We start from the raw sequence: 13,709 nt of genomic DNA on the forward strand, positions 1-13,709 counted from the left end.
AAAATACAAAAATTGAAATTGAAATACAAGCCATTTCTTTTTTTTGTGGGGATAACTGACATTTAAAAAAGTTTCTTTCTCCATGTAGCATAAGAAAATACAAAATAATATAATAATTTAAAGTGTTTGAAATAGAGCTCCACGAGGTAGCTATTACTGCTACTGGGTACTCATTCAGTAACATGATTCTTAGTTCACCTGTTTTTTTTTTTTCATCATTGACAATGGCAAAACCGAAAATCGATTAATCTTCTGTTTTTTCGTTTTTGTTTGGTAAAACAAATTATCAAGAGAACAGACAGTTTGGTCTTCTCGTTTTCCCGTTTTGGTCAGAGCATTTTCCTCTTGCTGATATTGTTGTCTTTCCTATTGGGCTGTATGGCTGTACTGGAAAGATACGGGGGATTAGTCACCGAATTATTCCAGAGTGGACAGTCCTATTAGCCTGACCACCCCAGTGACTGTCAGCCAGACTGGTTGAGACCATTGTCGGTGTATAAGGCGTAGATCTACAGAGAATGAAGCCAATTCATTCATCATTTTCGGCCATTTTGGATGTTGCCATGTTGCTTTTGTGGAGCCGGAAGTACCATATTTGGACAACAAGGCGGACCAGCACTGAGCCAATCAGCAACGTACACGCCCCCTGGAGAGAGCAGCTAAAACTACGACCCTACAGTCTGATCTGACATTAGCTGTAAGGCTAAATATCAATATCTGTTAGGTAGTGATGGACAGGTGAACCCTCATGAAGCTCTTTCCTTCTAATTGTGTCGAAAAAGCTTCAAGGCTTCAGTCTAACTAATAACAGTGACATCTGGTGGCCAACTGAAGCCATAGCAACCTCTCAAGCACGTGACTGAAGCACTGACAATCATTTCAATCCCAAGTTCAGAAAAAACTGTGTGGTCGTTTTAATCTGCTAATGAGTCTATACAAACAACAAGGCCAGAGATCCTTCCTGCTGCAGCTTTGTAACTGATTATCGTGTTTGGATGAACACGGAAACATCGTGTTGCCTCACAGCAAAAAGGGCCTGGTTTGAAACCCGTCAGGGGCCTTTCTGTGTGGAGTTTGCATGTTCTCCCTGTGCTTGTGTGGGTTTTCTCCAGGTACTCTGGTTTCCTCCCACAGTCCAAAAACATGTATGTCAGGTTGATTGGTGACTCTAAATTGCCCATAGGAGTGAGTGTGAGTGTGTGAGGTTGTTTGTCTCTATGTGGCCCTGTGATGGACTGGTGACCTGTCCAGGGTGTACCCCTGCCTTTCACCCAAAGAGAGCTGGGATAGGCTTCAGCTGACCCCATGACCCTGGTTAGGAATAAGCGGGTATAGATTATGGATGGATGCAAGTTGTGTTCTAGCACTGGAAGAAACCCAGAAGTCATCATGTTCTGTCAAATACTAAAAACCTGTGCCAAATACAAATGGTTTTAGTGTTTGGTGGGGGTGTGTGTTGATGTGCAGTGTCAGTCCTTCATAACAAAATTGCTTCACAGAGCATTCTGGATGACTGTCAGACAGAGCCAGACACCTGGTGGGGGAAGGATTCTTCTGCAGGAATGGAAACTGATCAGGCCAATTAGTGCCACAACATTGATAGACTGATGGGAGCTGTCATAGATTTGATGAGCTCCTGGCCATTCTCTCATGCCATTGTTATTTATGTAGTACAACCATATCATATGATTGCAATTTTGCACTACTATACTGTGATAGGGCAATCTGTTAGAAGTGATTGCTTATTTAGTTTGTGCAGCCAACATCAGCTGGTATGTAGACATGATGTGTCCAGTTGTGTTTTTGGAGTGGATTAAATGTGTTTCAGGTGGCTTGGGGGTAATCAGGCTGTGGCATGAATCATTTCCTAATTAAAGGACTATTCCCTCTGGTCTGGCGTTTGGCAAGTGGCCCTGCCTCTCTTCTTGCACCCAGCAGACATGAGCAGCCGGCATCAGGCTGGGTCACAGCACATATGGATAGGTGCAGAACCAGCTTTACTCACATGTAAGAGAGTAAAGCTGGTTAATCACACACACCTACACACACATTAGTTAAAGCATGGAATGCTGAATTTGGAGCCAGCATGTGTTTGTTAACCCTCGATCTCCCTCTTGGTCTTGCCAAATCCTCACAGATGTGAAATGACACCTGTCATAACGTCTCACGGCAGATTGTCAGTGGAGGACTAATTACTTTACACAGTGTCATACTGTTTCTCCTCCTCAGCTGCAGTGCAAACCCTCAAGTGATGAAAGGTGTCTCCGCCTGTATTACATTGAACTTTAAATTATACTTGCAAAAAAATAAAAAAATTAAAAAAATCTCTCTTGGCCCAGTGCTAAAACCTAACAGCACTGTTTCTTTTTGTTGCTGCATCTTCAGATCCATCCTCCCCTCCCAGCCCAACCAGCCTGCGTATCACTAACATGACGCTGGGCAATGAAGGCCTGGTGACAGCCCATCTTAACTGGACCCTGCTGGAGGAGCCCGATATCCCCATCCATCATTACAAAGTGTTCTGGAGCTGGACTGTGCCCACCAAGTCAATGGTGCCATCCAAAAAGAAAAGAAGAAAGACCACCAATGGGGTAATCTTGTCACTCTGTCTCAGTGAGATATTCTCTCTCTTTATTTTTCTCTCTCTGAGACTGCAGGGTCCTTTCCAGGATTACCTCAGCATCATCTTCTCTGACGTCAACACATCACTGTAAATATCCATGTAGGCCTGCAGTGGAAAACAAGGATAAAAAGAGATGCATTATTTATACTTGGCTATCAATCTCCCACAGATTGGTACAACATGTTTTGCATTGTTTTAATTCCTCACACTGATGAAAGAACTTGCAAACACATTAAGCTTTGAAAGAAAACATACCAATTGGGATAAATTGCCTTTTTTAGAGTGATAAATCAAGTTCTGTGCTTCTCAGTTTGGGTTGTTCCTATTCTTTTATGGTTTTGGGGCTTTTGTTTTCTCCTGCTTGTTTTTTGATTGCGAAATTCAACTGTGTCTGAAGTTCTACATGGGTTTATTCATTTAATTATCCATGGCTTTTATTGTCTTTTACAATAATGCATACAGTGTATTTAAACTGATGGGAAACTTAATAAAACAGGAAAGAAAAACTAAACATACATCCAAAAAAAGATTTTCATCTTCTTGAGCCTTATTGTTAAAGGCTTCATTATTCCTTGGAACAGGATAGCCTGCACACTGGAACGTTTTCAAGACTTTGCTCCAGTCATAATGAAGAGATTTCATGGCCTTTTGTCTGGCATGTCACATAGACAAAGTTTCCCACTTGCGATCACCTAGAAGGTTGAATATCATTTAGTTACAAAAGCTTAAACAAACAGGGAAGCTAAGAGCTCACTTCCTGAGTTGGATATCTCAGAAACCCACAGAATAACATTTTGATGTCATTGGAAATTATTATTATTTTTTGCTTCTCCATAAAAACGACACAGTTATGTATGTGAACGTTCTGCTGCCACAGATTGAAGCAGTGGGTTTAGAAACACATAAAGTGAATAGAGCTGAATCAAATGACTGGATCATTGTAAATCACATCACATCACAATCACATAATATATCCAGTGATTTGAGACCTGATAGCACGTACCTGTGGCTCAGTGTCTGTGACGAGCATTTAATTAGTCTCGAGCAGAAAGACAGATTGTCTAGACAGTCCATGCACACCTCTACAGAGTCTTCTCCCGAATTAGGTTTTGAAATCCATAGCAGATGTCACATAGAGGAGATAGAAGTGGGAGACACCAGACACCTATTGACACATGTACTACTGGTTTCCACTTTGGCACCTTTGGGCTTTGAAAGCAGCCTGCTGGGGGAGGAATGTCAAAACACACGCAGTCAGTAATAAGAACTCATGAAGCTCACGCTGATGGAGGAATGCTGGAAGTCAAACACAGTGAGGACGCCCTGGGAGGCTCTGATAACATGCTTCCCTCACAAGGCCCTGAAGGCTATCTCCTCGCCGTGATCTTTCCTCAGCTCCACATGTGTTCTTAATAAACAGGGCTTTCCCACAGGCCCGAGCTGGCCCAGGCTGAGCCGAGCTGGAACTGTCACAGGGATGATGACACTGTTTTCTCGTGTCTTAGGCTCAGAACTGGGTGGATCTGGAGGGACTTCAGCAAAACACCAGTTACACCGTGGAACTGCAGGCTGTCACATACTGGGGACAAGTGCGACTGAAGAGCTCCAAGGCTTCTCTCCACTTCAGCACCAACCAGAAAAATGAATCAGGTAGCCTTGGTGCTAATATTTTAATGGAGATGCAGTTGCTTGCAGTACGTTATGGGCATGGCTCTAGTAACAGCTGTGCTCATCAGAAATACCTACTAATAACTACTGGATGGATTGCCTTTATTTTTATTGCACACATTCATGATCCCTAGAAAATTAATTTGCTGATCCCCTGCCCAGTGTTAACCATGCGGTTGACATTTGTGGTTTTTGAAGGAAAGATCTTAATAACTGTAAACTGCTGTGAAATTTGGTTCATACAGCATATTAATTTCCTCCTTAGAGTAAATTTTAAAAACGTCTGATTTTCTTGCAGGCCTGCCGTAATGCCAGAATTTCACTTTATCTAATGTAATGAGCTATGAACACATCATCATCACTTTCCCCATAAGCCCCTGCTGCACTTTGTGTTTCATGCAAATACTAGCATGCTAAGGTCTGGGTTAACTCTCCACTCAGTGATGCAGCTGAGGATTTGTGGCAATCAAACAGGCGTTGTATGTGCAGCTGAGAGTTACGCAGGGTCCCTGAAATCTAACAAACCTTAAATGGAGCTGCAGTTTTGTGATTGGAGATTAATATGGGAAAGGTTAGACCAACCTAGCAAATTCCTGTTTTCTTTTTGGGTGTTTGTTTCACTTGCCAGTTCATGGAGTCTTCAGGCAAACAATCACCACAGGGGTTGCAAAAAGTAGGAATGGCCAAGCCTTGCTGATAACACATCTGCATTCATCCAGAGTTCCTACAACTTCAGGAAGCACAGACTGAGCCTATAGTGAGTGTGTAAATTTTAGGCACGTGCGGCTCTAGAGGGAATTGAACCTCTAACCTTGGCAGTGCTAGTACCCATCAAATTGCACCACATTTATGCATAAAGAACGTGTTGTAACTGCTGTGATTTCACAAAGACATTATTGTGTTTCTGTTACCATGCTAGAGAGTTTTGCCACAACACAGCCACTGTTGTGTCTTAGCTACAGCAGCAAACATTTCTCCTTTCTCTTCCCAGCAAAATCAGTGCTCAAGTCAAAGAAGGAGGAGATATCCCCTCTCGGTTCAACCCTGGCCAAACGCCCTTCTGGCCCTCTTGAGGTAGGCACGCCCTTCTACCAGGATGGCCAGCTGCAGGTCCGTGTCTACTGGAAGAATCGGGGAGGTATGCTGTATTGATTTATAGCTTTGTTAGAAACTAATTATCACCCCATTATGCCCATCAATCACTGTGAGTCACATACACTATAGGAAAGTATTTTAACTGATTGTCGTTTACTCAAACAATGTAAGATTGTTTTTATAATCGTGGTATAGTGCAAATTAAATCAATGAAACCATGTGTCTTTGAGAGAGCCAGGTCATGTGAGTGCTGGGCAAATTGGTGCAAACCTGAACATGGACTGTTAGAGTGGAGCCGCTGTTTAGTAAAGAAAAATGAACACAGGTCCAGAGCTGGGCAATGGGATTTATTGACAGCTGTATTCAATAGATCCTCACCCTTACTTTAATGCGGAAACACTCCATTTTGTTTTATAAGACCTGATGTCATAGGGAACAGAAACGGTCATGAGTTGCAGCCCCACAAGGAGTTAAAGCCTATAGAAATGCCTGTCCCAGCGGCATCCATACCTCATCCCTTCTGTTAATAGCAGAGTGGAAATATGGAAACCTTGAAAGCCATGCTCTCAGGGTAACCTGTCAAGTCCCATTCACTGGTCTATGTTATGTTGCTAATATATGTCATCACCCAAGCCAAACTCCACATCTTAGAGTCAAGAATGCAAACCCTGGCTGAAGGAGAAGTCTGGTGAGACACCAACTGCTGAATCAGTGACAGAGAGACAGGGAAGATATAGTTGGCCCAGAGTTGTTAGCAAGGTTGGCCTGGACTCAAGAGCTCCTAGTGATGCTGACGAGGATCTAGCAAAGCTGGGGAATCACCGTGTTGCAGAGCAAAATGAATCCTGGCCCAGTCTTTGGTTTTGTGGTCCTGGTCTGCAGAGTGTGTGTCACTGCCACTCATTACTTTGAGGGATGACCCTGGCTTGGACTCTGACAACCTGTGTTCCACTACTGTAAACAGGCAGACATACTGTACAGATGGCCTGGAGAGTTGGAGCCTCTGGACATCTGGTTTGTGTGACAGAGAAAAGAGACTGGCTAACTGAACCGTGATTAAACTCTCACTTATTGTCTCTACAGTCCAAATCAGTGCGGCCTCTGGATTGTTTCCAGCAGACGAAACAAAACAGAACCTTCCTCTAGGCCTATACCAGCTTAGATGATATGTCGCTGTCTGCTCAACACCCAGACAACAGAGAGCAGTCGGACAGTGGCAGCACTTTTGATGCTTGCTTCAGGTCATGATTTATCAAACACTACTGAGGTTCTGTTCTCTACCTGATTTCCATGTCCCATTTCTTGTTTTACATACCACTCCCCCACTCCCTTCAGACTCAGCTAAGCGTATCTTGTTTATTTTTTCCCAATTTCCCGGTTCCCTGTAATTCCTCTCTTCTGCTTCCAAAGAGCTCAGGGGCTCCAAGTGCCAGATCTCTGTCTAAGCCTTCAAAGGGCTCCTTTTATCTCCTTACTACAACCCAGTCCCCCACGAGGGTCGATCATAGCGTAACTCAATTATTAATTGGAGAAATACTGTATTTCACATATCCAAGTAACACAGAGTTGAATAAATCTAGTAAAAGAATATGAGCGTGATGGGCAGATAAACATTACTGAGGTGTTCATAAAGAGCCACTGTAAAATTAAATGTCGCTGTTGGAGTCTGCAGCTGAGAGCGGTAGTGTGTCCGAGCATGGGAGCGAGACTGCTAGTCCGCTGATGAGAAAGCAGTTCCTTAAAGTTTCATCAGAAAAGTTTGGGGTGCGAACTGATCTGCCATTTATGAGCATCAATTATGTTATGCAAAGATTTAAGATGGAAATGCTTTCAGGATTCTTTTTATTTTCATGATATGAGTTATCATGATAACCATTAATAGAAACACTGTATTCAATGAGATATCCATTGGCTTTTTTTTCAGCCAATGGATATTTTCAGCCAATAACCATTTCAGCTTATCTAGTATCATTGATAATTTGTTAAGGTGTTGAAACTGTGAAACAGTTTGTTTTGGAGTTGGTGAGAGAAGAAAATAATGTAGACATTGGTGCTGATGCACTGTTTGATCTTCTGGTCATTTCTGGACATAATTTATCCAGTAATAAAATAAAATAGCACATAGCTGCCTAGTGCTTCTTAATATTTTAATATAGTACTATAATACATTTTGCATACACCAGCACTATTTCTATACTCTAAGTGAAATTTTGCATGCAGAATTTCACAGAACAACAGATTTTAATTGAGTTGAACTTATTGGAATGTTTTTTTTTCTCTTAAGTATAGGACTGAACAGAGGGTTGTGTCTTTGTTGTGTCACATGCCAATCTCTCTTTCCATTCTGTTTGTTTCAGATCCCACAGTGAGTCGGTACCATGTCCAGTGGATGCCAGAGTACTGCAGCCACAACGAGACCCGGGGTCCAGAGAAATCTGTCACGCAGGTTAGTGTCTGGATGCAAAGAGCTACTGCACTTTGGCTCTGCTTTATGCAAAGTGTGTGCCTAAGCCTTTGTCTGATGCTTAGAAAGGACAGCTTATCTAGAGAACACAACTCCACTCAGTGAGTCTGAAAACTTGTTTTGTTGGCTTTTACTGGGCAAATCACCGGCTGCTGTTTTGACTATTATGAGTCATTCGCATGGTCAGGCATGTGGTGTGTTGGCCAATAAAATGCATTGACTTAAACAATGTTTCCCGGAATGGGGGATCATTCACCTCCAATAGCCCCAGCCATGCTTCTGCATGGGATTTTGTGTTAGGGTGTAGCAGGGTTTGTGTAGGGGGTGGGAGAGTCGGAGGGTGGGTGGGTTAACTGTTTGTGCTCAAGCTGATACAGGATGGTGGAGGCCTGGCAATCAACACATTCTTTGGGGACCACCGCTTTGGTTGCTAGGAAATATACATCCATTTTCTATAGCACCCCAGGACGGATTCCAGGCTTTTGCTTTTATGTGAGCACAGCGGCTCATTCACATTTAATCAAAGCAGTTCCATATCAGAGAATATGCACACATTCTTTCTCAAGGGACTGCAGATTAATATAGAACTTCTTTATTACAAATGCAAGATCTAGATCCAGTAGTTGGCATGATTCTTTTGTTTCCTTAAAAAGGTTTTCTTTTCTTTCTCTTAAGCTCAATGGATAATTAAAGATTGAACTCAGTGAAAGTAAAAGACTGCAGAATTTATTATCATGGATTTACAGGCCATTCTCTTTTCAAATTACACATGAATCCATTATGGATGCTCTTTCTTGTTTCAGTTTGAGTAGGAGAGTAGTGGTCTAACCTCTACCATGTGAGCGTTCAAAGTGGTCCTGTAATGTGGGGCATGTTCCTGAGGCCTGAGCGGGAATGTGATCTGCCTCAGCACCGTGTATTTAATTATCTCTGAAGCTCCAAGGGACCTGACCTGGGTGACATGTCAAAGTCATCAGGGCTGAATAATGTGTTTCTTGGCTCAGGAGAACTACATCAACCTCCCGGGCCTGCTGTTCTCTTGCAAGTACAAAGTCACGGTTCACATGCTGAAGTCCAAGAGACGTTCCAAGGACGAGAGCACCACCTTCCTTACCCCATCCTGTGCTACCATCCGGAGCAAAACCCGTAAACACATCCCTTGCCCAGGGGAGGGAGGTGAGTATACAAAAGTTTGACACGTAAAGGCACTGAAAAATTCATCCACATAAGTTGAAAGCAGACACTGACTGCAGCATATTGTAATCATGAATTATGGACAAATCCTAATAGCTGCTGAGGAAGAGCTCAACATTTTAGAGAAATATGAATATTGGAATTTCAGCCAACAATGAGACGAGGCAGCCAGATAGGTCTGTCCAAGGGCAATAAAATCTGCATACCAGCACATCTAAAGCACACTAGTTAACATATTGTATCTATTTTGCCATCTTGTTGCGACCATGAGATTGCTGTGCAGTGGAGGCTTCAGGGTGCCACTCTCCCCAACTTAGAAATAGTCTGGCACAAACTCCCATATAACCAACACATGTTGTATGCTTTGTTTTTTGTACAAATTAAATATTCTGTGTTCACTTTGGATACAGCCAGGATAGCTGTTCCCCCCTGTTTTCAGTCTTTGTGCTAGGTGACAGCTCTAGCTACATATTTTGTAGGCTGATATAATATTATCATAATAGCATCATCATCATAAATGTCAAACTATTCTGCCTAAAATGACAGCATGGTAAACACCACCTTTCTTCTAACAATTTCAGGTCTACCGAAGGTTTTGGCTAAGCCAGAGAACCTGACTGCTTCTTTCTCCATCAATGGAGGAAACATCACTGGCAACTTCCTGTGGCGTGTGTCCAGGATGGCTCCTCATCAGCGAATCACAGGCTTCCAGGTCACCTGGGCTGAGATCACCACTGAGAGCCGGCAAAACAGCCTGCCGAACAGCATCATCTCCCAGTCCCAGATCCTGCCTCCTGTAAGTGTCTGTATTGTCATTCAAACACGACTGGTGATTTTCTGTTCTGCCTCACTGATTAGTCACACAGTAAACCTTGGTTTTAAATGTTGTATGTGTGCAAATAATGCAGGGGACCCACAGTAGTTTTGTCACAGTCAGTTGTCCTTTGCAGTAGAACAGCATGTTCAATCTCCAGTATTTCATTTCAGCATCTGCCAGAGGTGAGGGTGATTTAGGGATGTTGTGGCCTCTTTGCAGGAATCTTGTGATAAGCTCTGGTGTGTAGACAGACACAATGATAGATCTGATGAAGTGTTGTGTCCTTCCAGAAGTTTTCTTCCTCTACCTTTTCATCTGCCTTCACATCTTCCTCTTTCATCCTCTGAAAAAGCCGCTCTTTTGACATAATCTGTTCCATCAACAACTCGTTCCGCCTATCTGCACCTCCCAGCCTCTGGGGCTGATCTATAAATAAAACCACCCACTGCACGCTTTATCAAGCTGGCAGCAAAAGAGAGCGGCAGCAAGCCTTATGAAAACAAAGTCTTTGTTTTTGTCTGTGGTTTGGTCAGAGACAGCTGTGCAGCTGATACTCCCTTGGTTCACAACCCATTCAAATCAAAGTGCTGTAAAATTCAAAGGCATGTTCTGTTGTATTTCAACTGATTGCATGGCTTTTGCTGCTCTCCTTTTTTGGCAGGATCATAACTTGCTTGTAGTGTCCAACCTGCGGCCATCCACCTACTACAGACTAGAGGTACAAGTCATAACAACTACAGGAGAAGGTCCTGCCACTGTCAAAACCTTCCAGACCCCGAACATATTACCAGTCATTCAACACCGTAAGTAGCTGTTGCATGTCAAACAACCTTGTAACTTAATTACCTCAGTTTAAGTGGTAATCTGCCAATTTTTTAAAAAATATTGTGGTATATCTTTACTGCTATATTATGTAGTGCTGTGTGAAGTTCATGTTCAGGGCCAATATGGTACTTTAGAGCGTCCTTAAAACAATAGTTTGACATTTTGTTTGTTCATTTTGTGGCGTTAAGAGTTAGATGAGAAGATGATAATACTCTCGTGTGTGCAGTTTGAGTCAACATTCAGTTAGCTTAGCATAGCACAAAGACTGGAAACAAGGGCAAAGAGCTACCCTGGCTTTGTCAAATAGTAACAGTATATCCTTATACAAATAAGCAGTTACTCAGAGTGATGAACCCACATGAATATTGCTCCTACATTCGTTAGGTCGACAAAACAAAAACATAAAAACTATATATAAACTATACTGTATAGGCAACTGTTGGCTAACAAGGTTAGGATATCAATTTTATGTGTTTTATGTGTTGTGTTTGCAGCATGCTCCTGCAGTGTTTAGCTCAGCAAAATGAGAGGATGCAAAAAAGTATTTATGACTAGTATTAAACACTGCAACAGTAACGCGAATTCACAACAGTATTCAGTTGCTACTATGATGTGAGGTTTCTAAGTGGTATCTGATGGGCCTCTGATAACATGTTTTTCTAGGACCCAGACTCCGGCAGCACCATGCTCATCACCAGAAGCCATCAGTAGAGAGGCACTGAGCTGCAAGTCAAGGCAAACTCAACTCAAACAGGGAGAAGTACCAGCGGCTCTCTGCTCCTGTCTGTCAGGGAAGGCATGTGTGGAACCAAACAGAAACACAGTGCACCAGACCATGAACTGACTCCCCTGCTCGTGAAATATGGGTCCATCTCCCCCGGGCTCCACAACACATCAGCTAGTCCTTCTTAAACCCCTCTCTTTTGACAGACACATGGCACTGGACGGGATGGTCTGTGCAGTGAAATTTAAAGTGAAAAGGTCCCATATTCTGCGCTGATTACTACACAGTTCACCTACTGATCCCAGACTCATAAGGAGGCTATGGAATTTCAGGTAAAAGTTAGATCAACCTCTAAAATTTTTGTCATTCAGCTGTTATTGTAAAAAAAAAACAAACAAAAAAAAAAAAAAACATTTACTTGGACTTGATCAGTTGAATAATGCCAAGCAATTAGTACATGGTTACTTAAAAAATTTGACTGAGGATGGTTGAACATGAACTGCAAAACAAGTGTTTATTCATGAAGAAGAAAAGTAGAAATTCATCTATTTATTTTGTGTTACCCTTTGAAGAGGCACATAGGCATACATACATATTAGTCAGTACTGATGGATAAAGTAACTAAAGTCATTGTTGTCTAACCCAGAATATTTCACGTAGTATGTTGCATGTAGTACACTTGATTTTTGAACTCTAAATGAATTACTTGCTTCAAATTGAAAGCTTGTAATGGTTTTGCATGACAAACGTTAGCATTCTGTTGGCATGAAATAATGTCTGTGTTACCCCTTTTCAATATGTTAGCAATACTTCATTAACAGATTAACAAAGAATTATATTGGGAGTAATATGTAATGTTTATTAATGAAATTATAACTTGTGTGAAAATGATGAATTGTACATGTTCTTGGCTGTAGAAATATTTGTCGTTGAACAGTCAGTGAATGTCTATATTTATTTATATGTGTATTACAAATTTTGGTTTGGATGTGTGTGAATGTGTATGTTTTGTGTGTTTTAGTCTCAAACTTTTGAACCGGCAAAAAAATCTTGTAAAGACATTTTGTAAAAATGGAATTGTAAATACAGTCCTATGTTACATGTTATTTTTCCATGGTAGAAACTGTACAAACCGCTAAGTAATAAAATAATCCTTAACCAGTTTCCTTTGCTGTTTGTTTAATTGAAGCTGCTGTGAGCAGTAAATAGACACGCTTGTCCTCCCGGTGCTCGACTACTTGGCAGTTGCTGTTGCTTATTTTGGCCGTAAAATCCACCATGGCAGACTCTGTGTACAGGATCGGTCCAGGAGCCTTAGACATGCTCTCTGCAAGTCCAAATAAACAGGTCATCTAGTGCAACAGCTCAAGTGAATTTACCATCGCTGAGGTCGGCACCCCTCGGTGTAACGTTCTGCTTCTCAGAGCACTTGTGTGTTTGAAAAGCATTAAATCCCTCCTCTGCTCAGCAGCCTTTCACCCTTGCAAAAATGACTAGTGGAAATGTTTACAAGAAAATACAGATAAGAAAGATATTGTGAGAGTTGAACTTACACTATGTGAGGAGTGTGTCATTTTTTTTTTATATTTAAAGTGAGAAGATGAGTTATTTGTATATGTCAGATTAAAGCCTTTCTGAGCAACACATTTAGATAATCTTGATAACAGTGCATACTAAACAGTGGTTAATATTGCATACTTTATCATATGTATGAAAGTGATTTAGCATCACATTCTTCTTTATAGTACTGAGATAAATATTTAGCATGATATGCAGTCATCATTACATTGTGTTCTTTTTGCAGATGCCCTTATTTAATGTGACTTGCAGAATGGGCAGGAACAAGCTGTTGATCCACTAAAAACTAAACGTCAGTATCTTCACAAACTGAGGATTCATCCATCTGAGTATTCAAATCTGTGGATCAGCTTGAGTTGTGCTTGATATCCAGACCAAGTGCTGTTGACATCAGACGTTGCTGACATTTGATTAAGGTGTGCAGGGAATCCATCAGTGATTGGATTTCACATGTGTTCGTCCAGCATATGTTCAAACAATTCAAATAAATCAGTATAATTTGAGATTCATCTTGAAACAGTTAGATACAGCATGATATTTCCAAACGTCATCACAAATATAAAATGAATCCAGTGAAACAGAAAGGTTTGGGATGGAGGAGGCACTTAAGCAATAATCAAAGAGAGCAGGCAAACGGTTCATCTTAGCATTTTACTCAGAGAGGAAAATAGAAAATAGCAATTGTTGTTAGATGTTGATTGTTTTTAACTGATGTGGTTTG

The 13,709-nt window shown here is 41.6% G+C and overlaps 1 protein-coding gene across 1 annotated transcript in view; it reads left to right on the forward strand.

The window, feature by feature from the left end:
• anos1 (anosmin 1) overlaps nt 1-11,847 on the forward strand; it is a 37,787-nt gene extending 25,940 nt beyond the window's left edge. Inside the window, exons 7-14 of the mRNA XM_026296343.1 lie at nt 2,386-2,591; nt 4,129-4,273; nt 5,283-5,429; nt 7,744-7,832; nt 8,855-9,026; nt 9,626-9,840; nt 10,523-10,664; nt 11,350-11,847. Of these exons, the coding sequence (XP_026152128.1) occupies nt 2,386-2,591; nt 4,129-4,273; nt 5,283-5,429; nt 7,744-7,832; nt 8,855-9,026; nt 9,626-9,840; nt 10,523-10,664; nt 11,350-11,408 (1,175 nt within the window). The 3' untranslated portion in view covers nt 11,409-11,847. The remainder of the gene's footprint in view (nt 1-2,385; nt 2,592-4,128; nt 4,274-5,282; nt 5,430-7,743; nt 7,833-8,854; nt 9,027-9,625; nt 9,841-10,522; nt 10,665-11,349) is intronic.
• Nucleotides 11,848-13,709: the final 1,862 nt, after the last annotated feature.

The sequence above is a fragment of the Mastacembelus armatus genome, chromosome 21 (assembly GCF_900324485.2).
Source record: "Mastacembelus armatus chromosome 21, fMasArm1.2, whole genome shotgun sequence".
Taxonomy (NCBI): Eukaryota; Metazoa; Chordata; class Actinopteri; order Synbranchiformes; family Mastacembelidae; genus Mastacembelus; species Mastacembelus armatus.